This window comes from Artemia sp. Qi Xiang Cuo, chromosome 7, assembly GCF_049724085.1.
Source record: "Artemia sp. Qi Xiang Cuo chromosome 7, ASM4972408v1, whole genome shotgun sequence".
In the NCBI taxonomy this organism is placed as follows: domain Eukaryota; kingdom Metazoa; phylum Arthropoda; class Branchiopoda; order Anostraca; family Artemiidae; genus Artemia; species Artemia sp. Qi Xiang Cuo.
In genome coordinates, this window is record NC_142800.1 from 54,992,252 (window position 1) to 55,019,399 (window position 27,148).

General features: G+C 36.1%; 2 protein-coding genes across 3 annotated transcripts in view; one reads left to right on the forward strand and one right to left on the reverse strand.

Annotated features, from left to right (window-relative positions):
* Positions 1 to 20,362, forward strand: part of LOC148950452 (thymidylate kinase) — a 35,120-nt gene extending 14,758 nt beyond the window's left edge. For both annotated transcript variants that reach the window (XM_089091613.1, XM_089091612.1), the window contains exons 3-4: positions 13,541 to 13,631; positions 19,781 to 20,362. In XM_089091613.1, coding sequence (XP_088947739.1) covers positions 13,541 to 13,631; positions 19,781 to 20,080 — 391 coding nt within the window. In that variant the 3' untranslated portion in view covers positions 20,081 to 20,362. The remainder of the gene's footprint in view (positions 1 to 13,540; positions 13,632 to 19,780) is intronic.
* A 3,223-nt stretch (positions 20,363 to 23,585) lies between these two features.
* The window catches only part of LOC148950453 (uncharacterized), a 94,161-nt gene continuing 90,598 nt past the window's right edge, over positions 23,586 to 27,148 (reverse strand). The window contains exon 8 of the mRNA XM_089091614.1: positions 23,586 to 24,118. Within this exon, the coding sequence (XP_088947740.1) occupies positions 23,852 to 24,118 (267 nt within the window). The 3' untranslated portion in view covers positions 23,586 to 23,851. The remainder of the gene's footprint in view (positions 24,119 to 27,148) is intronic.

Consider the following 27,148-nt stretch of genomic DNA (forward strand, 5'->3'; position numbering starts at 1 on the left):
CATGAGCTTATGATATTGACCGTTAATTTGTCTATTGGGAGGAGGGGTATAAAAATTTTGTTGGTACGCGTTGTAAGGTTGGCGCAATCTTCCCTGGCTATAGCCTAGTGCACCACCGGCGCTAAAATTTGTTCTTCCGAACAAATGGTTGCCATAATTTTGCCTACTGCCGACAGCAATTCTTGGTATGTGATTGGGGACATAACGGCACTCCCTCGTGATGTGCCCAGGTCGATTGCAATTATAGCATCTTATTATTGTATGGTTATTTTCATAATTGGATTGTTTGACAGGCTGAAAACGTACTGTTTTCTGCCTAGCGGGTTTTTGCGTTTTATTTCTTTGTGGCACTGGGGAGTTATCCCTTGAAAAGAAATTGGGGGACGCCTGATCGCCCTTGAAGTTTATGTTCGCATTTGAATCGCCTAGGCTATTTATTTTTGCTTTACTGTGATTTGCGACCATCCTGTCGACTTCGATCAATCGCCCCACCTCCTGAACTGCAAGATCCAACGTCTGAATATTTTTGGATATTACCACTCTATATAGTTTTGGGGGTAGCCCTTGCAAAAAGGTATTTAGTATGACTTTTTTATACGGTTGCTCTGAATCTCTTCCTTATTTTGCTTCTAACGAAATGTGTATCTTATCAAGATATTCTCTTATATTTTGTGAGTAGTGAAGGCACACAGTTCCGTGTTTTAATTTATTTATGGAACTGGTTTCTATAAATCTATCTTTAAATGCTTTTAACAATTAGTCCACCGTATTTATTGACAAGTTGTTATCATTGCCTATGGTATTTTCAATCTATTTTAGAAAAGTTTAGGCCTTGCCTTTTAGTCGTAGTAGGAGCATGTTGACTAACGCTTCTAGCTCTGTTTTTGTTAGTTGTACAAACTGGGCCAATTGGATATTGTATTCGTCAATATCTGATTGACCATTGTACTCCGGGATAGACTTCGCTATTTCTATATTTTTCACGACCAACTTCTGCACCGTTAATAAATCGTTAAGGTCGTCCGACATTTTTTTTTTTTGCGGTTGAATCAACTCAAAATAAATTTATTTTTTCACTTAACCTATTTTGGGGGAGGCTATTATCTCTTATGATATATTTTTAAGGATTTCCTGTCGTAGCTTAGTGGCTATAGGCCTAATCCCTTTACTTATGTGTCTGCATCTCTCAAATAATTAAATTCAAATTACAAAGTTTATAGCGTAATTAGTTCGCAAGTTTTCCTCCAATTTCCGACTGCGCCATTTGTAGCGATGAAAGTTTTATGTGACTATAAAGAAAGTGACTGGCTATAAAAGAAAGGGACTGGGCTTAATTGTGGTCATAAATATTGACCGCGTCAAAGACAATATTATGCCCAAAGGTCGTGAACTTACACCTTATAATTTCTCCGATTGCGCCGCTTATAGCGCTAAAGATTGTGCCAACAAGCCTCGCGCCACAGCAATGGGGAGTGAAGTAACCTTATGACCGCGCCGCCCTAAATCATTGATAGAACATAAAATGTATAGAAATATAAATGTGACCTCTTTTCCTTGAGCTATCTGGAGATCAGATTCCTTGGGAACGTGCCTTGGAGATATGCGAACTAATTACCTGTCGTCAGGCTAGATACAGACATATAAAGTGAAATAAACACAGGTAAAAAGCAATAGATTTATTGAGACTTACATATTTAGGTGAACAGCAGTAGGTCACTTCAAATGACAATAACGGTGACTGATATACAACAATGAAAGAATTGTAAAGATCGTACGCCGAAATAATTCTATCTAAATGGTCCTGACTCTCCTTTACGAATATCTCCAAATAGCACTTTTACCCCACTATCAAACGTAGTTCTTTTGTCCTGCGCTGTAAGAACTGGCTCACAATTGGCTCAAGTGGCTCAAGGATGCGAAGCCTTCGTCCAATAAATTGTTTTAAATATTTCTGATGATTCAAACGTTCACACGGCCCTTATAGTTTAAACTTCCTTAGAAATATTGTACGTAGCATCTTTTTTATTGATGCCATTGTCTTAGCGAAATCCAAAGCTTGGATAGTGCCGTTTTTTGTCTGAGGCTACTTGCAATTTCTCTCTTTGCTGATTTAGGACTTTTCTTTCTTTTTGACACTAGATTTAAACTTAATTAGGGGAAGTCGGAATTATCTTTAGATAATTTTGGAGATAATCTTAATCGGAATAATCTTTAGAGAAAGAAGGAACTTTATTTTGGTATTTTAAATACATCGCATTTTACTCACGGTACAATGGCTCACTCGCAGAGAAGTCATACATTTGGCCGTGAGATCTTCTTCACAGCAGATATGCAGCTCAAGGTGAAGAAAGAATAGTTCTTATCTTGCAAGAAAAACAAATCCAGGTTTATCTACGCTTTGGCTGATCATCTCCATGCAAAGGGTGTCTCTGTCTCCCAGGCATCCGGTGACGCAGATGTCCCGATTGTGGAAGTTGCTGTTGCCTCTTCACGGTATCACGACACTGCCGTAGTTGGGGACGATACCGATATATTGGTTCTCTTATGCTACCACTGTGACTTGTCAAGCAAGAAACTATTGACTTGTCAAGCAAGAAACTATTCTTCATACCTGAGCCAAAGTCGAATAAAGCTCCCCGAATATGGGACATACACACCCTGAAAGAGAAGCTGGGACTAGATACTTGTCATCTGATCCTTATTGCTCACGCCCGGTTAGGCTGTGAGTCTACTTGGCGAATCCACGGTGTGGGAAAAGGTCTTGCACTGAAGAGGCTGATAGAAGACAATGATTTCCGAACATCAGCGGCAGTGTTCATGCAGAAGTCCGCTTCGAAGGAGGAAATCTAGACCGCTGGTGAAGACGCCCTGCTGATCATATACGGTTTGTTGAAAGGAGGGAACTTGAACAAGCTCTGCAGAGAAGTTTTTCAAAAGAAAGTGACAACGGCAAACTTTTGTTCACCCAGAACATCTGCCACCAACTTCTGATGCAGCCAAGTTTCATAGCTATAGAGTTTTTTATCAAGTTCAGGTATGGACCAGGGAGCCTGATCCAGAACTGAAAACCGAGGAATGGGGATGGAAGAATAAAGATGACTTCTTGTACCCATTAACAACTGACCTCCCACCAGCCCCGCGTATGCTCCTAAAGATCTTGAACTGCTCCTGTCGTGTACAGTGTAGTTCAGCGAGGTGTAGCTGCTTTAAAAACGGCTTAATTTGTACTTCAGCATGCAGAACCTGCAAGGGAACAATGTGCTCCAACTCCCCAAAAATCGACAGCAACAATGATGAAGAAAACCTAGAACCCTAGTCGTTAATCCATTCCAAATGAAGAAGTTGTGAAACTAGTCGGAATCTGATTCTCTATTTTGTATTTTTTATAAGATTGATTCTATTTAATAGACTGTGAAGATTAGACACTATGGGTTGACCCTAAATAGTATACGAAGGGTGTTTTAAGTGTGATTTATGATACTGACCAAACCAGTCGGGTTTGTAATTCACTTTCCCTAATTATTTTCTAAAAAAATGTAGATCATTCATTAGTGATTACGATTTTTTTTTTTTTTTGGTTCAGTGAACAACCTATTTGATTCTATTTTCGGTCTCAGCTTGTGATTCTACGTCAGAACCACACTTTCATTCAAGAAAATCGGGCTACAACGAAAATTGTATTTTTTAGGCGAAAAAAGTCGAAAAAATACATTTACTTTTTGTATGGTGCTTCTTACGCTAAATCCGACTTCGTTTTCGGTCTCGCCATGTTATTTTGGGTTAGAATCATACTTCAGTTCAAGAAAAACCGATGTCCACAAAAATTGCGATTTTTATTTGAGTAACGGAAAAAAATAGCATTAAAAGCCAAAAAACGGTTATTTTGCGTCGACTCAGAATATGCGAATATGTTGTTCAGTTTTTTTTTTCTCTACAAGATGGTGTAAAAATCATTTCTGTTGCAATTTGTTTCGGGTCGACCTCTTTTTGGAGCTCATTTTCCTGTACTATAGTCTGGTTTTAATGTTCAATAAATAGCTTGTGATAACATATGCAGAGGCACATTTGCTGTCTTTTACTGAGCCATAAGTATAAATTTAGAGAGAGGCTGGATGCAATGTGATTATTTTCTCATGAAAAAGTGCCTGAATTTGGGTTGGTAGGTAATTTGACTTTTGCAAGGGTATTAACTCTAGTGAAACACTTGGAGGTAACATTTGCCATCCTGGAGGGACATAAAAATGACTGAAACAGGGTGAGTCTATCTTCCAAGATGGAACAAGCTCATTAAATGTTTTCCATGACCTTATAGATGTCAAATTATGCAAGATACAATTGTTGGCAAAAGTGAGCTTAAAAATATCATGCTCGTGACCTATTGTTTGTATCTTTCTGTAATACCTAGTGATCAGCATATTCCGTCTTTCTAAAATTAGAGGGTAGACCAGTTAAGTATTTCACTTTATTAGAGTAGCATTGAACATGAAGCCCTTTTTTAAGGGATTCATGTTCATTAGTGCAAGTTTGCTTGCCATGTTTTGGATTGTTTCTAATTTGGCAAGATTAGTTTTACCACATTCTCCGTATGATTCTATGGCATACTCAATCTTAGAACAAATAAATCCCTTGTAAAAATCAAAGAGTATTTCTTTAGAATTGACCCACTTTGACCCTGCCAGTCACTTAAGGATGAGTAATCTTGGCATACATGAATTTTTGACACAGTTGATTTGATTTGCCAAGCCAGTCTTGGATCCAGTCATACTCCTAGAAATTGAGGTCATACAGTATATTGGATTTCTACATTGTTTAAGAATAAATTTGGTGGCATGACGGACTTCTTGTTGTAGAACATAATTGCATTTGTCTTAGGCTTGGAGATAGGTAGTGAAGATACAGCAGAGAATGCTGCTAACTCCTTTAGTGCTAAATTTATATTATTGACAATATTATTTATATCTCTACCTGCTGACCATAGACCCAAGTCATTTGCAAATTCAAGCTTGGATCTTGAATCTTTGCTAAACTGAAGCTTACTTAAAACCAATAGGAAAAGAAGAAGGCTGAGTTTGAGCCTCCTGTGGGAGCCCGATATGCAATGCTGAAATACTGGTTAGCTCATTTTGCACCCAAGCTTTATAGCTTCCTACGTGGCATCTTTCCAAAAAGTTTTCCAAATACTGGTAGTAGTGAGATTGGCCTGTAGGAGTTGATTATATCTGGAGGTTTACCTTGTTTCCTGATTAGAATTATAATGGTCTGTTTACATATTCTTGGGAATATTTTTGTAGTCCATGTGTGGTTGTATACATGAAAGTTTTTCTTGCTTTTATGATCCATTGGATGCTTATTTCGTCTTCTGATGCTGAAGAGGAATTGGACTTCCTTAAAGCTTCCTTTAGCTCGGACTTAGTAAATACACTTGAACGTTCCTCCTTGAATTTTGTTTTCTCATGCAACTTGCACACTCTAGGCCTTGTTCTATGTACTATGGGCACTTCTTTTTTGAAATGAATAGCAAATGCATCAGGAATGTCCTTGTCGTTCTTTAAGGTGGTTGTTGTAAGACAGGGGATCTTTGAATTATAAGTTTTATTATTTCCAGCCATTTGATTTATAGATTAATGAATTTTACTTGAGAGGCACATTATGGTCAATTTCCGATGCAAAGTCATTCCAGGCTGAGTGCTTAGCCGTCAAAAACTATTTTCTTTACTAAAGCTTCAGCCTTCGTAAGAGCAATGAAAGTTATTTGGCTTGGATGCCCCTGGAAGATATTCCTTTGACTTGTTTTGATTGTCTGGAGGTAGAAATGAACGGATTTAGGGTCAGAAATGTGCCCAGCTTTTGGAATTCGGAGCTATTCATCTGATCAGTAACTACAGGTATTGGGGCTGTGTTTTGATTCCCCAAGGTCTTAGCATTGGCCAACTGGGTTATTCCTGGGGCAGATGAATTATTGTTCTTACCCCTGAGGGTGTTTGTATAAGAAATACTTGCATAAGGATTAGCTTGGATGTTGGGTTTTCCCCAGTTGTTTGTTATGGAAGGGGGCAGTACTTGGCTTTGGATTCTTAGGTGTTTTAGCTGCGACGATTGAGAAGGGAATGTTTTGCTCAGTTCAGATTCTCAGAATATCCGCACGTTGATGGTTGGGGCATTGATCTTATTGAAATGCACTGTTTCCTATGGTCATACAGTTTTTGCAATATGGCTCAAGAGTAGTACAAGATGTTGAAGTATTATTGTCTTTTCTACATTTGGAACCGGAGGGATTTATTAGCTGGCTATTATATTTAGTATGGCCATGTACATGACATTTGATGCAGTATAAGGGCTTGGCCGTACAGGGCTTGAAAGGGATTTTTCGCCATATGTACATCATGTGTTAGCTCAGTTTTCACTGCAACCAAGACTGATTTGCTTGGCATCAGGCTTCCTCCGTCTCTTTTGTTAAGCCTAGTCATATTTGTGATGGTAGGACTTCTTCCTGATGAGTCTTTTAATTCAGATCCAATTTCTTGTGCTTGTAAAGAAAGATCAATTCCATAAAAAAGAAAAAATACTGGAATTTCTTTTCTCTGACGAGTTTTGCGACTTGAATTCCTGAGTTTGAAAGCTGTATTAAAGTAGCCTTTGGGAGTACTTTATCAGCTCCTACAGCATCTTGAAAATAAAGTTCTGCTGTGCCTGATATTTGGACAGTGAGCTCAAAGTTAACTCTGGCTACTTTGAAAATAGTTTATTTGATTAAGACATGATCATCTGCTTAGAATCCTGTTCCGTTTTTCTTTCTAATTGATAAAATGTGATAATTTGGAATAATTGGGGATGGAGAAAGCTCTGAAATTTTTCTTTTTCTTGCTGATGCCTCAGTTCATTGAATACTAGGATTTCCTGGGGTTGAGTTTAGGGGTCCTTTTAGGGGGGTTGGATTTTGCTTCTTTTGGGCCTAGTTGGTTATTTTGGATTGATTATGAAGGCGATCGCAGCATCATCAAAGCTTAGGCAGCAGGGGAAGCGTTGATCCCTGCTCACCTGATCCCTTCACTTTAAGATATCTTATTCCCGGCAGGTACACAGGTGCTTGCGGCAGGTAATCAACCCCCTTCTGCTTGCTTAGTCACTGAATCGACACTAGGATGCAGATTCATCGACTTTTTTGCTAAAATTTCAAATTCACCAAAAATAAAGTTAAATTCTCCCAAATTAAAAATAATCCTGGTACTCCGTCGTGTTTCAGATTTACATTGGACAGTTTTTGTTACAGCTTTTTTTAATATTTTCCCTCGTAATGTTGAACTGAAAAAGAGATATATGTTTTCAGTTATTCCAAAAACATGTCACAATGATTGGATCTTATATAGCTGCAGTAACTCCTACTAAATTCATTGAATGGTTATCAGAATTTAAAAATAATGCTTTATGATTCTTTTTTCCATTATTCTTTATTGAATGCCAAATATGTGACCTATCATCACGACAGCATTATCCTAATATTATGATCTGCAGTTTGTTAATGAAATTTTATCGGAATTTAATTTCTCTAAGATTGCATTTTTGATCGATGCTTCATTTTTAGCATGTATTTTAGTAAAACCGAAAAAAGGTTCTTTGATGGAAACTTTTTTTCTTGATAAAATCAACATCTACATACCTAAGGACTTGAGAGATCAATTCTCAATGAGAGATATCAGGAGTTGAACCAAACAAAAGTCCATATTATGTATTTCTTTTTGTAGCGTGTATTAGTTGATTTTAAACTGTAGATGCCAGAAGATGAATGCATTCCTTTTGAATCTGTGGTGACAAATATGAGACAGTTTTTGGAGTTTCTGTGGCATGTTTAAGATGATTTGCAAGTAGCAGATCAAACTGAGCTACAAGTTTAAGTAAGGGTGAAGGGTTTCCTATATTTTTACTATCTTGAAGTGCTAATTTCTCAAAATGGCCGCATAGAGGAAGACTTTGTTTAATAAATACCTCATGGAAGGTAATATTCTTTGCAATATATTTTGCCACCGTTCTTTTTCAGACTGATTGTTTGCTTCTAATGACACATTCATTCCCGTTCTATTTATTCATCTTCTTCTGTTTCTTTCTTCGTTCTGCCCGGCTTTCTTCCTCCATTTTTCTTCTGAATGCCCTAGAATAGGAAGTATCTGACTTGGAAGAACATGAACAGTATAATCAACCTATCGAGTCCCAGACACTTGTTACATGCCTGGTGATCCTTCCACTGATGAGCCGCTCACTTAACCTGAACAACTATGCTATTCATACTCACCATCCGACGCAGACGTCGAACTGTTGAGATTTATCATAGGTTTCAAAGATGGCATAGTCATTTTCTTGCCAGACATCTAAATTGAAGGGATGAATTCTCGGTTTAGGAAAGCCACTCACAACGTTAGATGGCGTGAAAGATTTTGGGAAAGCAACCCCAAGAAGTTCAGAGATCTCGTATTCTATCATTGATTTCACAAGGTTGTTTCTAAGCCACTTTTCAATAACTTGGGAGAAATAAATTTTTAATGGTGAATAGACTGTTACATCAAGGGGCTGTAATTTATTTGACGTGTGTCGAAGGAATCTAAGTATTTGCAACCCCATTTCATTTGTAAAATAAATAAACTCGTAGCTCATGTGATTCTCGTGGTTATCCATGAGCAGATGTTCTTGCCGCTCAGTGCAGCATGGTATAAACCTCTTTAGGTGGTCAAAATAGCCAAGGAATATTTTTTGTCGTCCGTGCATTTCCGAGCTTTGCACTAGCAACGGTCTTTTTTCCTGGTGGGGCATCATCAAAGAGCCTTTCCGCAAAGCAAGTCTTTTCAAAGCCAACCTATCGAGTCCCAGACACTTGCTACATGCCTGGTGATCCTTCCACTGATGAGCCGCTCACTTAACCTGAACAACTATGCTATTCATACTCACAATCCGACGCAGACGTCGAACTGTTGAGATTTATCATAGGTTTCAAAGATGGCATAGTCATTTTCTTGCCAGACATCTAAATTGAAGGGATGAATTCTCGGTTTAGGAAAGCCACTCACAACGTTAGATGGCGTGAAAGCTTTTGGGAAAGCAACCCCAAGAAGTTCAGAGATCTCGTATTCTATCATTGATTTCACAAGGTTGTTTCTAAGCCAGTTTTCAATAGCTTGGGAGAAATAAATTTTTAATGGTGAATAGACTGTTACATCAAGGGGCTGTAATTTATTTGACGTGTGTCGAGTGAATCTAAGTATTTGCAACCCCATTTCATTTGTAAAATAAATAAACTCGTAGTTCATGTGATTCTCGTGGTTATCCATGAACAGATGATCTTGCCGCTCAGTGCAGCATGGTATAAACCTCTTTAGGTGGTCAAAATAGCCAAGGAATATTTTTTGTCGTCCGTGCATTTCCGAGCTTTGCACTATCAACGGTCTTTTTTCCTGGTGGGGCATCATCAAAGAGCTTTTCCGCAAAGCAAGTCTTTTCAAAGCCAACCTATCGAGTCCCAGACATTTGCTACATGCCTGGTGATCCTTCCACTGATGAGCTGCTGACTTAACCTTAACAACTATGCTATTCATGCTCACCATCTGACGCAGACGTTGGACTGTTGAGATTTATGATACGTTTCAAAGATGGCATAGTCATTTTCTTGCCAGACATCTGAATTGAAGGGATGAATTCTCAGTTTAGGAAAGCCACTCACAATGTTGGATGGCGTGAAAGCTTTTGGGAAAGCAACCGCAAGAAGTTCAGAGATCTCGTATTCTATCACTGGTTTCACAGGGTTGTTTCTAAGCCAGTCTTCAATAGCTTGGTAGAAATAACTTTTTAATGGTGAATAGACTGTTACATCAAGGGGTTGTAATTTATGTGACGTGTGTCGAGGGAATCTAAGTATTTGCAACTCCACTTCATTTGTAAAATAAATAAACTCGTAGCTCAAGTGATTCTCGTGTTTATCCATGAGCAGATGATCTTGCTGCTCAGTGCATCAGTGCAGCATGGTATAAACCTCTTTAGGTGGTCAAAATAGCCAAGGAATATGTTTTTGTCGTCCGTGCATTCCGAGCTTTGCACTAGCAACGGCCTTTTTTCCTGATGGGGCACCATCAAAGAGCCTTTTCGCAAAGCAAGTCTTTCCAAAGATAAAGTACGGAGGAACAAAGCTCCCCATCACATGGATAGTTATGACCATTGTGATAATTTCCCTCTTTTCTGAGACGTAGTTGCTCATAGCTGCTTTAAGGCTCAGGACCTTCAGACATTTCTGTTGAACATTCGACAAGTCCGTCTCATCCACGTTAAAAAGACGGTCAGCCGGGAAAGGATACTTGGAGTGGCTGGAGTCGCCTGACCATAGAAATGAGGGTACCCTAGGACATAATGGACAAAAAGTGTCCCATAGTGCTAAGGAACATGTGTCCCAGAGTGCCCAAGCAGGAAACTTTTCACAAAGGTTCAGTTTTGTGTTACCAGATAAACTGATCTCACGGCCAGATAAGGCCATGTAAACTGATTACTGAGCCCTGTTCTAGAGCAAAAAGAACACAGCTTCAGACAATAAGACACTAATTATCACACAATAAACCGTTCAGAAGTTTTATAATGAAAATCAGGCTGTCTTTCTTACTAAAAAAAAAAGAAGAAAACTTCTTACCAAAAATCTGTGATAAGAATATTTTCTGATGTTTCCGGAAAGACACGTGTATTCTGCCATACTACTAAATAGATGACACGATGGATGTAATTAAGGCAGACTTTGATTAAAAAAAATTCACAAAGTTATATATATATATATATATATATATATATATATATATATATATATATATATAAAGGTATATATATATATATATATATATATATATATATATATATATATATATATATATATATATATATATATATATATATATATAGAGTCCGTTGATTTTGAATTGAAGTTATCAAGTATTTTGGGCAATAGGTTGCATAGGTTGCATCAAGACTGGGCTGGGTAATTGTAGACAGAGAAAAGCCAAGACAGATATTCCAAGTAACTGAGAGGCAAATGTTTCAATGTCTGGGGCACGGGTAAATGGCAGGAGTATGAATGACTCTCTAATTGGACACATACTTGTCAGGTTATTTTTTGGAAAGGCATGCCTGCCTAGAGTCTTAGGCATGCTGATCAAGAATTTAAAAAAGAGGCAAACAAGGCACACCTGCCTATGTATATATATATGTATATATATATATATATATATATATATATATATATATATATATATATATATATATATATATATATATATATATATATATATATATATATATATATATATATATATATATATATATATATATATATATATATATATGTATATATATATATATATATATATATATATATATATATATATATATATATATATATATATATATATATATATATATATATATATATATATATATATATATATATATATATATATATATATATATATAGGCACGCGGCAGGCTTCTATATATAGATTCTCACTGTCGCTTGTCTTCTAAACGAAAACAAAATTGAGCCTTTTATTGATGTCATGAAGTGGTACATTTCTAAAATTACATATTTTTTTTTATTTGACCTTTAACTTTTGCCTCGGTTTCTCTTTTATAATAATGGAAGACATATCGCTAAACCTGTGTGTCTTTAATTGTTCAGGTGGTGGGACAAAAGCTTATTTTTCTTCCAACGACTTATTTGATCCGTATTTTTGATTTTCAAAGGTACAGTAGGTATTGATGACCTTATCCATGTCAAAATCGAAAATCCAATCATCATCGCTATCATTTTCAATTTGTTTCGTTGGTTTTACCTCGGTTTATCTTTCGTTACTATGAAATACATATCGCCGAACCTTTGTTTTTCTAACAAAGGCATGGTAGGCATTGATGACCTTATCCATGTCAAAATCCCAAACTCAATCATCATTGCTATCATTTTCAATTTTGACACGTTTTGATTCTCGCTGTCCAGGTTGATTTTCACTGATTCGCTCGCATGATTGGTGTCGCATGTCTTCTAACCGCGTGTGTCTTTGCTCTTCATTTTTATTTTTGAATTGCACATGCTCGGTGTCGTATGTCTTCTAACCGCGTGTCTTTGCTCCGCATTTTCATTTTTGACTTGCTCACATGCTCGGTGTCGCATGTCTTTTAATTGCGTGTGTCTTTGCTTTTCATTTTAACTTTTGACACGCCGCCGCTTTTCTTCTAACCGTGTGTATCTTTGCTCTTTATTTTAATTTTTGACTCACTCACTTGCTCGGTGTCGTATGTCTTCTAACTGCATTTTTCTTTGCTCTTCATTTTCATTTTTAACACTCTAATTGTCGTTTTCGCATGTCTTCTAACCGCCTGTACCTTCGATCTTCATTTTCATGTTTGACACGTTTTTGGATTTTAATTGCTTTAGATAATTTAGTCTTAGCTTTAGCTTTAGCTGCCTATATTGGTGTTTTTAAAATTGACGGTCCATGTAATCGAATTTCACAGTTTATCACGTTTGTTTTTTTGGGCCTTCCAACAGACATTATATTATATAAATATGCCTAATTGTTGCGTTGGAAACTCAACAATCTTATTTATTCTATGCATGACATCATATAAGAAAATGCTTATATGATGTCATATGAAATGCTTATATGATGTACTAACATAGTACATGACTTCGTTTGCAAAACCAAAATTGAGGCTCTTAACAAATTTTCTCAGACTTCTGACCTATCTAGATTGTTTTTTTATGCTAAAATATCCCAAGGTACCAATTTTTCCGAAAAAATATTGAGCCGTTTTCGAGAACATACATATACAATATACACAATTGTTGCTCACTTACAATTTCTTTTTTGCTGAACATTTGGCGCCCTTTTGTGAGTAACACCGGGAAATGATGCCCTCTTGCCCTCCTTACTACGCCGCTGGGAAGGTGGGGGGGGGGGGGGTTAATAAAACCAGCATTGCCCCTATCTGCAGCTGAGTTTAAAGTTCAACTTATGCCTTAGAGAAACTTACTGCTATAAGGTTATACCGTTTATTTAGGGTTATTATTTGATATATATGTTTTATTTTAGTCAATTCATTGTCTATTTACTCTTGCATGCTGTTATTGGAACATGGACATCAATTTCACTTAATTTTTGGCTAAGTTGGGAGGGACAAAACTATGAAAAAAGAAATACCAGAAATAGATATATAGAAAATATAAGACATTATTTGCAAAACAATCTCAAGATGTAAGGGGGAGAGAGTTTGGGCCTTCTCCCTCTTCTGTGTACGTGCGAACCAGAATTGTGACGTTTCAGTAGCGTGATTAATATAAAGGTAGTCGTTTATTACTGAAAAAGTACGCCTACTATTTCTTGCAAAATCTTGCGCGTATGATTCTATATTTCTGTACAGAAAAAAGAGAATTTAGTAATGAAGTCAACTAAAGAGTCCAAGTGCCAATTAGTAATGAATCGAACCTTGTGTAATCCATTATAAGTTGTTTTTTTTTTCGTTTTAGGTCGCATATTCTGAGTCTACTCAAAAGTGGTGTGAACGTAATAATCGACCGCTACTCGTTTTCCGGTGTTGCTTTTTCTGCAGCTAAACAGGTTATATTTCCGAATAAATAACCTATTTCATTTTCATCTTTTTCTCTGTTTTTATTTTTTTTTCGCTTCTGGTTTTTTTCTTATTCTCTTGTTAATTCACAAATTGCCTTAACCTAAACTTGTCCTAATTATATTGGTTTTTCGTTTTTAATCAAACAAGTTAAGTGATTAACTTGCTGTTCAAGCCATTGATAAATTGAATGTACTTGATTATTTCTATGACTAAACTCCCTAAATGGACAACTCTAGCTAATAATAATCAAAAAGTTAGCCAGTAACATTTACATTTTCTTCTGTTTCTAAGTGCTAATTGACAAATATTTACTTATTCTGTATTACGTATTTATTATGTATGTTTGTCTTAATTTCGATACTGAAGATTATGAATGTAATTTTTTGAAAAGGGGGAAGTAGCTAGCGATTTTAGAAAAACCTTAATCAAACCACTGTATGAGAAAGGTGATAGAGTGAGTGTGGCAATTATCAAGGCATTAGTCTGGTCTCTGTAGGTAGTAAATTACTTAGTAATATGATATTTTTTAGACTGAGAGATGCTGTAGACAAAGTTTTAAGAGAATAACAGTGCGGTTTTAGAAAAGGTAGAGGATGCGTCGATCAAATTTTCACTCTTAGGTTAATAATTGAGAAGTGCCTTAGTTATGAAACAACTTTGGTCGTAAGTTTAAATGATTATGAACAAGCGTTCTTTTGTTGATAGAAGAGCTTTAGCGAGGATCCTATCCTTGTTAATTCTTGTATGGAATACCAGACAAATACATTAAAGTGATTAGTGCTATGTACGAGAATAGATTGCTGCAGTTAAGGTAGGAAATGAGGTCAGCAGCTGGTTTCATATTAAATCAGGAGTTAAGCAGGGTTGTGTTTTATCACCCTTTATATGGATCATTTTGATGGATTTTGTCTTAAGAAGCACAGGAAAGGTAGGCTAATGGGAAACCACGGAATCAAATGGGGATGAAAAACTCTTCTGGGCTTAGATTATGCTGACGATTTAAGCATCCTAGATGAAAGTGTGAGCAAAATGAGTGAAATCTTAGAGGTTTTGCGAGTTCAGGGTGCTAGAATAGGTTTGAAAATAAACTTTAAGAAGACTAAGTCACTAAGGCTAGGAACAAGTCGATATGAAAAGGTGACGTTTGGTAACGAAAAGATTGATCAGGTTGACAGCTTCACTTACCTGGGTAGTATTATTAGTAAAGACGGTGGGAGCAGGGAGCACAGTTGAAAAAAGTTTGGAAGAATAGGAAGACAAGTGTGCAAACTAAGATAATAATATTGGAAGCTACAGTGATGACAGTTGTCAGGTATGGCTCTCAAGTATAGGCGCTCCGAAAGTAGATGAAGATTTGCTAGATGTTTTCTAGAGAAATTGCTTACAGATTGTTCTGGGTACCCGGCTGACTGATCGTATTTCAAATAGTAGGTTGTATGAAAAGTGTGGTTCAATCCCGCTTTCTAAGGCTATGATGAGAGAAAGGTTGAGGTTGAGATGGCTAGGGCACGTTCTGCGGATGAATGATGATAGATTGCCAAATATTGTCCTTTTCAGCGAACCGTTTAGGGCTAAACAGAAAGTAGGTCGTTTGCGGTTGGGGAGGGGGAGGTTGTCATAAAGAAAGATTTGAAAGAAATGGGAACTTCCTGGGAGAGCGTAAAGTGGGAGGCTTTGAATAGTTTGGGATGGAGTAGGAGCGTGCTTAGCTGTTGGCCTCAGGTGGCTTGGTGTTGCAGTGAGTTGTTAGTAGTAGTAGTAGTATGCATATTTTTGGCTAATCTATTTATATAGTCTGCTGAAAAGGAGTCTAAAGAGCTCAAAATGAATTTCACTTACTAACAAGGGTTACTTGTTATGCTTTTGTAGTAAAGCTGCTAATCCGGTTTTTTGGGTACAGGTCTGGTGAAAAAGTATAGTTTTGCAGAGATGCCATTGTTACTTTGTGAGGGTTGGGTGTTTCCCAATCTCAGCTTAAACTGTTTATATCTCGCATGTATGTCATATTTTTGTGTATGTGTGACCTTTTTGGGGCCCCAGAGTGCGTAATATCATCTGTCTAAAGAAGACCTCGAGGCGATTCAAAAATAGGTGATCAAGATTATATGAACCAGAAGCATATCACGTCGGAGAATGCTCTTTCTACCCTAAAAGTTACAACCCAGAATGATAGGCGTTTCTATTTAATGCGCAAGTTCGAGAGTCCGTACTTTCTTCCAAATACACCGTTCACTATTCCCTCCATTTTTGGCAGTCAGTGCAAACAACCGTCACAAATTATTAGTGCCGTCCCAATGCACTTTACTTTAAGTATTTTTAACAAATAATGGCCCAAGTGTTCCTTATTTTATTTGTAAAAAACAACAACGAAAAACAATGCTATTTAGCCTTTCCTCGATCGGTGACTATAATCGTTATTTTCGGTTACAAATGATCTTTAATTTGTTTGGATCCTCCCTCCCAGACTATCGGATTGACCCACAAGGGACACTCTTGTTAATGAAGTAGTGTAAAAATACAGCCCTATCAAATGCTTTTATAAAGAAATTTTTACTCGGGCTGCGAGAAAGGAAAATAATTTACGTTTCGGTATCTCTACCAAATTTAAATTATTGAATCATCTAAATTTTGATTGTCGAACATATCAAACCAATGGATTTAGTCGAAGAATTTAGGGTTATAATCAGCAAGTAAAAAAGTGATCTTGGTCAATAGCAACTAAAACCCTAAAAAAGCAGAACTTTGAAAACAGTATGTAGATCAAAGGATCTGTTTTGTATGACGATTCTAAATGGGTTAAATCTATCATGTTTAAAATCACTTACCAAAAGTTACTTAAATAAAACAAAATATACTTGACTTTTAGAAAAGAGGGGCCACCCTGCAAAAAGGGTAGTGATGTTTTAGAAAAATTACGCGCGTGTGTGTTGTGGCGGATTATTAATTGTGCAAAATGAATAAAAAAAATGAACAACACATATGTGTAAAATTTGGTTTTAAAACTGGGAAATTCTCTTCGGGTACTTAAAAATCGTAAAACAGCTTTTGGGGATAAATCTCTGGCCCGGTCAAACATATTTTTCTGGTTTAAATATGTAAAAAAGGCTGAAGGTCAATCAGTATTTGACCACATGAAGAACCACTGTAGACTGGAATCCAGCCGATATATTGGTTGACCGATGTTATCGGGCCGATGTGAGGGTTAGTTTCATTATCGGGTATCGGGAAAGAAATATCGATTATCGGCCAATATATTTTTTTTATGCGCAACTTGTCCAGAAGATAAAACCAGATTTCCTCATGTAATTTTGCTTATTCAGTCATTTGGGGTTGAGCCACCAGCTAAGTCTGACCATGGTGGAGAGAGCAGCAGAGATTAGTCAAAGTATCATTCTTGTCAGTACTTGTCAATACACACCTGGTGCAGCAATGTTCTAAATATATGCCGACTTCAGGAACGTACAATCTTCTACCAAAACAAGTAAAAAGAATACAATAAACCATCCGGTTTCTGTTTAATGAATGTTCACTTGCGTGGGTGAAAGATCCAGGATTCAATTGGTTAAAATCATGATACCCAGTCATGGGTGTAGCTAAGAGGGAGAGGGGGTGTTGTAAAGTGGATGGAACGTACCCGGGCATTGTGCGTTGTCGAGCCAGTAATTATCGGTATTTCCAGGATTGACGGGGGAAGGATTTGATCCAATACACGGCATCCAACCAAATACCACCAAGAGGGTTTTGTGCACCACTACAGAAGACAAGTTTCAGGAATATTTATAAAAATGGAAATATTTATAGTGTAAATATATATAGAATTGACAACTTTGAACGAGATTCGGCACAAAAGAGTGTAAGCACATTTTTTTAAATTGCAAGCCCAGTTTTAAAACTTTCTAATCACGCCGCGTAAATCTGCAAAAATATAAACTTTTGTATTTTTCTGGAAAAAGGTTACCACAGGTGCGTTTTTTTGGGCGATCATATCAAAATTGGGGCTGCAGGATATTGGGAGAGGACTCAGTTGGGTGAAAAATTTAGTGCACTCTCTAAAAAACCAAAGAGACAGTGCCACAGCTTAGTGTCATTTTTGGCCATTTTGTATCGCCCAAGAAAATTTGACCAATCGGGGCTCTTAAGCTATCAACCAAAAATTAGGAGTTAATTAATGAGTTTATTACAATCAAAAAGCTTAAACAAAAAAGGGGACATAAACTAAAATTTAAAAAGTCAACTTTTTTCACATGAAAGAAAACTGTAAGTTTAAAACCATCCCACATCATAGTAATTAAATATGAAGTATCTCAAAGCATTGTGATAAAAACGAAAATGTTTGAAAATGTGCAGTATTGTTCCATTAAAGTTATACTTTAGGGTAGTAGAGGGTAGTAGCCTATGTCACATTCATCACATTCATGGGTTTATCTGTTCAATTTGAGTTTAGCTTTGTTCTTTACTTTCATTTGAACGAAAAAAACTGTTTAATCATATGAAAGGCCGTGGGAAATTTATACCGATAAGTTTTCCGGGCATTCCCTCTGCTTGGAATTGTCCAACTTTGTCTTTACCATGTTGCGATCCCTTGCGTTAATTAGAAAAGCCTAAAATAATTAAATTTTAACAGATAATGTGAAAATACTCATTTTACAAATGAGTCTTCAGTTTGGAAAAACCAAGGGAATCGGAAATCTTTAGAAGCTAATAATTATTTTTATGCTAACGTAGTAGTCCTTTGGCTATATATGCCCATCATCGATTTTGTCTTTTCACCCTTTCTCGAGCGTCCTTGTTATGATAGTTTTGATTACCGCTTGATTGTCAACTGCCATATTAGTGTTTCGAATATAAGTTGAAATACAAACGCTATCCCCATGTAAAAGATGAAATAAACGGTATTGTTATTAGGAACTTTGTTAAACTTTGAGTGTTTAGAAAGTAGCAATTCACTTTTAACCACGTCTTTTTTTTCATGGCTGATTTTGTTTCTGTGATTTATGTGATCCATTTCAAGCCCACTTATGTGTAAGATATTAAACCGAATCTATGTTATATAGAGGGGGTATTGCAGGAAATTCCCCGGCAGGTGTTCGAAAAACTGTTCGACCTTCAAGCAGAGGTTGTCTCAAAAGACCCTTCTCTTAGTTACTTTGAGAGAAGATTAAATTAAAAAAAAAAGTTGATTCTTCTTAAAGTAAAGAGCAACATTGAAACTAAAAACGAACGTAAATATTCAGTATGTGAGGGGGGCCGCCTCCTCCTCAACCCCTTGCTTTTTACGCTTAAGTTTGACTTTGTATCTCAAGTTCTTACCAACGACTCCTGAAACACAAAGGCTGTTTAATAGGAATAAGAAACTTTTTTAAAGTACTAAAAACTGTACTAAAAGCTATTGGTGTGTAAAGCTAAAATTAATAAGTTTTATATATTTTGAATCAGCATAAAAAACCAATTGTTTTGATGTATCAATTGTTATCAAAATTCCGTTTTTTAGAGCTTCGGTTACTATTGGGACAGGTCACTCCTTACTTAGAGATCTTTACCACGAATTCTTTGATACAATAAATATTTAAAGTTAAAAATTTATATTTGCCAGGACTAGAGATGGCACTGTGAAACCCGATGCAAAAAAATAGAAAAGAAAGGCCGTAGTTGCAAGTGTGCCATTCTAAAACTTTTTTCTTTTTTTTTTATTGCATGGATATTTTAAAAGTTTTTAAAGTTGTCAGTTACGTAAGTTTTGTTGAATTGAATTATTCCACGTAAACGCTGGAGCTCCCACTACAGAAAGCGAAAATTGGCTTTGGTTTTCTAACTGACTAGTGCAAATTTCGTTAACTGATTCTTTTTTTCTAACCATTTAAGGAGCCTTTGTTTTCCTTTTTAAGAAGGATATGGTCAAATAGTATCAGAATTTTTACCAATCAAGGTGCCTCTACATAGAATAGGATTGATTAAACCCCGCTGAGAACTGGATTATTTGGTAATTGATTTAAACATAATTTGGCTATCAGCCATGCAATGAAACAAAACAAGATGCAGCTCTGGTCTATTACCAGCTATAAAATTGCCAACATTCGACGCATACAAACAGACACGAAAATGTAATAAAAACCGAGATAAACAAATTTTATTCTAGGGTATGGACATGGAATGGTGCAAAAAACCTGAAATTGGACTACCTAAACCAGATAGAGTCATATTTTTAGATTTGAAAGAAGAGGTCCAGAGGAAACGCGGAGGATATGGAGGAGAACGGTATGAAACAGAAGAAATGCAAAAGAGAGTGCACAGTAATTACGAAAAGCTAATTGATTGGTCATGGATAGTTATAGATGCCGATAAGACACCGGTAGATCTGCACAATGAACTGTTACTATTGGTAAAAGGTATTATTTCCGAAGAACGGGAAGAAGAAGTTGGAAGACTATGGGTTTGATTTGGGGAGATGTGGGCCATATCGATGAGAGATGAGATAGTGTCGCTGCTCCTCTTGCTCAAACATCCGTTTCATGAAACTGCTTTTTAGGCGCCTTTTCTTTTCACCCAAAAAAATTCTTTTCTAGAAAAAATATTTTGGGCTTGGTCATGATCAAATTTAATTTATTGTGTCTAGGGTGAATGATTTATAATTGTTAACTGGAGTCATTATACAGAGTACCAATTTTAGAATTGTTCGTTTACTCAGTTTTTAGCTTTTGTGTTTAATAAAGCATTTGGAATTCCGTAAATATCTCCCATTATTGGGGATTCCAAATATAAAACCTATAATGGTTATTAAGGCTGTTAAGTCTGTAATGATTGTTGTTTGTGATGAATTGTAAGATACTGACAAAATGCTTCTTGCGAGGTGTCGCCGACTTGTAGAAATCATGTGGCCACTTCAAGAAGTCCATAGAGGTTGCCCAGCACCCCTTTGTTCAGAATGAAATGACATCACTGGACAAAACCCTGTTTTACTCCTGATTCCACACCAAACCAAATGCTAACCTCACTTCCTACTTTAACCGCATCAATATTATTCTCGTATATAACGCTAATCAATTTAATGTACTTATCCGGTATACCATTCAAGGACAGGACATTCACTAAAACCTTTCTATTAGGTGAATCCCAAATGTCTGTTTATAATCTACAAAACTGAGAACTGAAGCGATTTAGACTCTTCTCAATTATCATTTTAACAGTGAAAATTTGGTTGACGCAAGCTCTGTTCATCCTGAAACTACGCTGTTCTTGTCCCAAATTTTTATTTAGGGTTTATCTTAGTCTATTAAGCAACATCATGCCAAGTAATCTGCCTGTTATCCAGATCAAGCTATTGACTCTGTAATTGCGACACATTTAGGCCGCTTTCATACAAAGACATTTAATGAAAATTTTCCTAGGATCACTTGGTATTTCTCCTTTTTCAGAAATCACTTAATAATGACTAATCTATCTCTATTTTTACAACCACCGAATCTCTAAAACTCATTTACCACATTATCAGCACCTGGACCCTTATTATTTTTTACCTTTTAGGGTTGTCTCGAACTACTCGATAAAATAAGTCTTTTTTTTACTTTCAAATGTCCAAAAAATCATTGTTTTGATTGAATTGAACTGATAGTTAAACTGATAGCAGTAACATTTTCACGAAGATGTGGTAAAATACATGGAAAATCACAAGCCTCCTTCAATTTGTTAACACAAATAAGGAATACTATAATTGAGAAATCTTTATTTGTTTTTGTAATTGAAATCTTTAATCTTTATATTGTAATTGAAAAGCTTTCTAGGTCTGTAAAAAGAGAAAAGTTGAGATGGCTTGGACCTGTTTTGGGATGAAGGATGACAGATTGCCAAAGATCGTCCTTTTCGGTCATCCATTTAGGGCCAGGCGAAATGCGGTTCGTCCCCGAATGGGGCAGGAAGAGTTCGTAAGAAAGGATTTAAAGGAAATTTTAACTTCTTGGGAGGTGCACAGAGGGAAGCTTTGGATAAATTGGGAAGAAGGGGGAGTGCGCGCAGCTGTGTTGGCCTCAGGTGTCTTGGTGCTGCAGTGAGTTGTTAATAGCAGTAGTAGTAGTAGTTGGTTAAGCAAATTTATTTTGGCTACAAAGATATTTTTATTCCTAGTTATGATGTTGTTTCCGTCCCAGTATAGTACAGGTTATAATGCAGTCTCTGCTAGATATCTTATTTCCCTCTAATTAAAAAAAAAAAAATGTTTTTTAAAAAAATCTGCATTTGGAGTAGATATGTCTTTCACGTTGAGATACCTATAATTTGAAAGTAACTGCATTTGACCTCCTAATATAGTGCTCTGTATTCAATGTATAAAATGTGCTCATCATTCGGGTAAACAGAACTAAGTTTAATTACTCTTCAATTTCTCTAGATAGCTTTACTAGGGCGGAAATATTCATCAGGGTATTATTATATTCTTAGGTCTTCTAAACATTCATTGAACCGCTTTTATTCATTTTATTAGGAACTTATCAGGAACTTTCCATTATTGTTAACTAGTTTTTTCACGTACTTTACACATTTTAGAACCTTGGGGGACGGGCCTTAACCTTCATTGTCCTCCTCAATCGATATCTGAGTTAAGTCTTATTAGAAATAAAGACGCATGTAATGACCATTCTAACTTATTATTAAGTAAAGAAAAACAAGTTTTTTCAACTGAAAATAAAGAGCAACATTACAACTTAAAACGACTAAATATTATTACGTATATAAATGGGGTTGGCTACTACTCAACACCTCGCTCCTTGCGCTGAAGTATTTCATTACTTTAAAATACAAATCTTTTTGATCTTATTAAATGACCCAGTTGTGTTTCAGGAGTCACTATGAAAGAATCGGGAAAATATTCAAACATTAGCGTAAAACCGAGGCGTTGAAGAAGGGGCAACCCCTTTTATATGCGTAATAATTTCTATTCGTTTTGAGTTTTAATGTTGCTCCTTACTTTCAGTTGAAAAAAATGATTTTTTATTTAATTTCTGATCGTTTTTTAAATAATGCCATGAAATCTGGCCCTATCTTCACGGAGAAACCCCCCTCCCACGGAAAAATCCTCTAGACAATTCAATCCCGGTGAAAATTTACCCCAGACAATTACTCTTAACCACTTCGCGCGTAAAATTTAGGCGGAAAAGAGAAAGCAAGACATATGAGAAGAACTTTGTATAAGAATTCTGGCAAATTCCCTCAGTTTGTAATTTCCCCTGACAAGTTCACTCCCTGGAAACTTCCCTCCCCATGGAAAATTCCACCTTGGAAAAACACCCAGCAGAAAATTTGTCCCGCCCACCCGAAAATGTATGCCTAAATTCCAATAACAAATACTATGCGCAAACAATGGGCAAATTTCATAACTTAAAGACCTTTCCCCTGGGGTTGTAAGGGAGGGGGGTCATGTTATACCCAAAGGTATAGTTATGGGGCTTCTCAACTATGGTGAACTTGGCTATCTCAAAATTTTGATCGGACGATTTTGGGAAAAAAGGGGCGGGGGAGGGGGCCTAATTGCCCTCCAATTTTTGGTCACTTAGAAAGGGCACCAGAACTTTTGATTTCCGTTCGAATGAACCTTCTCTCGAAGTTCTAGGGTAACTGGGTCGATGCGATCACGCTCTGGGGAAAAAAAACAACAAATAAACACGCATCCGTGATCTTTCTTCTGGAAAAAATACAAAATTCCACATTTTTGCTGATAGGAGCTTGAAACCTATACAGTATGGTTCGCTGATACGCTGAATCTGATGGTGTGATTTTCGTTGATATCACTTGATTTTTAGGGGCTGTTTCCCCCTTTTTTTGAAAATCAGGAAAATTTTCTCAGGCTCGTAACTCTTTATGCGTAAGACTAAAGCTAATGAACTTTAATCATACATATTTGAAATCAGCATAATAATCCAATTCTTTTGATATATCTATTGGTATCAAAATTCAGTTTTTTAGAGTTTGGGTTACTATTGAGCCGGGTCGCTCCTTACTAACAGTTCGCTACCACGAAACTGTTTGACAATTTGAGTATCAGTGAGTTTATTGAAACGGAAAAAAAATAATAAGAAACTTCTAAAGCACTGGTATTAACAATAGTTACGTAGTAGCAAGTTCACATAGAAGGTCCGAAAGATTCACTGGTAGAATTTGATTGCCGGAAATGAAAAATCACATTTATTTCTTGTATATTCATAAACATTTTTTTCAATAGTTACTTTTTCTTCTTGTTTGACTTGATGTTTTCACATTTTGGAATATGTCTGTCCGCAGCACCTTGACTAAACCTTCTTTCACAGTGAGGACAAGTTACGTAATCTGATGTATCAGATGGTGGAGGTGGGGGCAAATCAGATATTTTTCCACCGGCTGCTAGGTGTTTCTGCATCTTTTTTGCTGCCCGAATTGTTTCTAGAAAATTCTCATGCTTCTTGCGCCAATTTGGCTTTTCATCTTCTTGTTTTGTCTCACTGCCTTTAGCCTAGAATTAAAAGCAAATAATTTATTGTAATTAAATAACAGTTTATATATTATTTCAGAAGCTAGTCTTTAAAAGTCATAATATGATCACAGAGTTTGCAAGAACTTTTTTTTATCACTGCCTAGCTAAGAGTACTTGAAAACCAGCTTTGTGTACCCCTGCATATCCATGTAGATCGGTATTTCCGAGGAGATTGTTCCATCTTGAATTCCTCAAGTGAAGGCTCGACAGATTCATTATTAAACCAAGTGACCAAACAGAACAAAGGACAGGAAGTCAATCGGGTTCTTTTGATATTTGAATTGTTATTCTTGTGTACATATATTTAAAATAGATTCAAAATTTGGAATTGGACTAATCGGTCAAATATCGTGGGGAAAGGACTTCTGCCTATAAAATACCAAGGATAGTGAAAATAAAATCTGATTTTTTGAATTGATTATTTGGAAACTTGCGCAACCACATGTATCTTTAATGATAAGGAAAGGGTGAAAACCCAGTTTATAATGAAAAAGAGATCCATATGTAGTTAAAGTTCTTTTGTCGTTGCAGGCTCCGGATTAAAAAAAAAAAAGCTTGAGTGAAAATTCACCAAAATATAAGCTGAAACACAATGCACCAAAGAGCCCAAGAAGAACTAGCTTTCCTTTGAAGGTGCAGTTGTCTTTGGGAATTAACAGGTTGTTAGTGTTTGAATTTTTACAAAAGAAAAACGTTTCAAATTTAGATAAATAGTTTTGTCGATTTATTTTAACGTTTCAGCGCGACAACGCTGGCGAAAATGCGACAATTCCTTAAAAAAAATTCATAATTTTGAAACAACGAAAAGAAAAATTGTGGTTATCGGGTATGCATAGCCCTAAGATCTTGGCAGGGGGCGGCACGAAATGTTTTTATTTTGAAGCACTTGGTACTTCGTAACTGATAAATCGAAGATATATCAAAAGTTTATGCCCCCATCAACATCTTTCGAAGGCCTATATTAATTGCTTTCAGCTATACATTTCCGATGAATCAATAAGAACTACGTAGTTTCTTAATTTGAAGCGGCTAAAGTCCTTTGGCAGGCTGGTTCTTTAGATACTAGAAGCGCAGAACATTTGTCTGCAGTTTCATTGAGTACAAATATTAATAAGATATTACGTTGAATACAAGATTGTCAATGAGTTCCCGAAGTTAAGACAATATTAAGAAATATGCTCGTTGATGTTTAAAACGTTTTAGTCAGTTCTACATAGAATTCCTGTTTTTATCTGTACTTCTCTTTGTTGTTGGATAGTATGGAAAACTTATGTGTAGCAGCTAATGCTGCTCTCTAAGACAATACAATTACCGGCATCTAACGTCATCCAATAAAATCCTAAGGTTGTTTAAATGTGTCACTCTATGTTGGGAGAAGGGCTATTGCTTGGTATGCGGCTTTTCATGTTATATTTTTGGCTCTGGGCTACTGGATACCCACAAAAGTTCACCTTTTAATTCTGCTGGGCTTACGCTACAAAGTCGGAGTCGCTAGTAATTTTAAATTATTATTCTGCCTTTTTGAAGAAACCTCAAAGACCTCCTTCTGTTTAATTTATTATTACCTTTTGTTTCTAAGATTTAAACGCGTAAACGAGAGCATTTTTTGGAATCTTTTTCGCGTTAATAATAAAATTTAAGCAAGAAGCTACAGGCTTTAAGGTTAAAGGAGGCAATCTTTAAAACTCTAGTACATTGTCTCAAATAAAAACTTAAATATTAATTGGTTAAGTCATGGTTGCAGCACTAGCTGCAACCTAGTAGTGAGAGATCTACAGCTCATAGTAACCGAAAGTCTAAAAGTGGGGTTAAAAGAAAAAAGGTAACTCCGGGGATGATGGCTATGGTTCATCGTAACAGTACCAATAAATACATTTTCGGACACAAATTCATAGGTAATCTGAAAAAAAGGTGATAACCAGCAGAAATGGAGGTGAATCGAAATGAAAGCGCAACCACTGGAATCATATGGTTGAAAACCTATAACTTTCCAAGAGAAAAGATTCAAATAATGTCCCATTGATAGATAACCCAACAAAATACTAGTGAATCCAGTAAAGTGCAAACATACTGCCCGAAATGAAAATTGTTTTCAATAAAGAGCTACGACTCTTCTGACTCTTAAAAAGAGCACTAAACTTTCAATTTCCAAAGGAATGAATCGCCATCCGAAGTTTCTACGACAACTTGGAGTCGGGAAGGCTTAGCCCCTATAAAAGGCCAAACATTATGCAGATTATTAATCCATTTGAATAACATTCCCTCCCTACCCATCTAAAATTCTATATTCAAACTGTTATTAGAACGTTTTGCTAATTTTTTGTCCAAAATTTCAATAGCAACCGACAATCTTAACTCTTGAGCAAAAAAAAAAAAAAACAGAAAGAAAGCTTTGTAAACATATTAACCAATAAAAAACTGTCAATTCAAAAATTACAGAAATAAACTAAAATAAAACTTTTTCGAGTCAAAGGTTTTTCAAAGAAAATTAAATAGCTAAAATAAATCAAAGACGAGCAGAAAGTAAGTCACATTATAATTCGGACTTAAAGCGAACAGAAATTGCTGTCAATGATCAAAGGAAATGCTAAACGAACAGAAATTATAATGAACAGGATCTGGCCTTCTAAAGGCCAGAGCATTATTAGTGCTAACACATTTTAAAAATTTTCGCTTTTCTAACGTTAATAATTCAAAATTATTAAGACATCCAGGGATGAATATATATATATATATATATATATATATATATATATATATATATATATATATATATATATATATATATATATATATATATGTATATATATATATATATATAAATAATTAGCATAATGTCCGTTCCGATTACAATACGTAAAATCACTGCACGAGTCGGCAAAACCGCTACATTTACCAACCGAGATTTAGATTTCGGTACATATCATGTCACTATTTAAATGCTGATTATTTAACCAAATAGAGAAATTTTGCACCATCTGTAAAATCATTCATTTTCGTGGTCTTTAT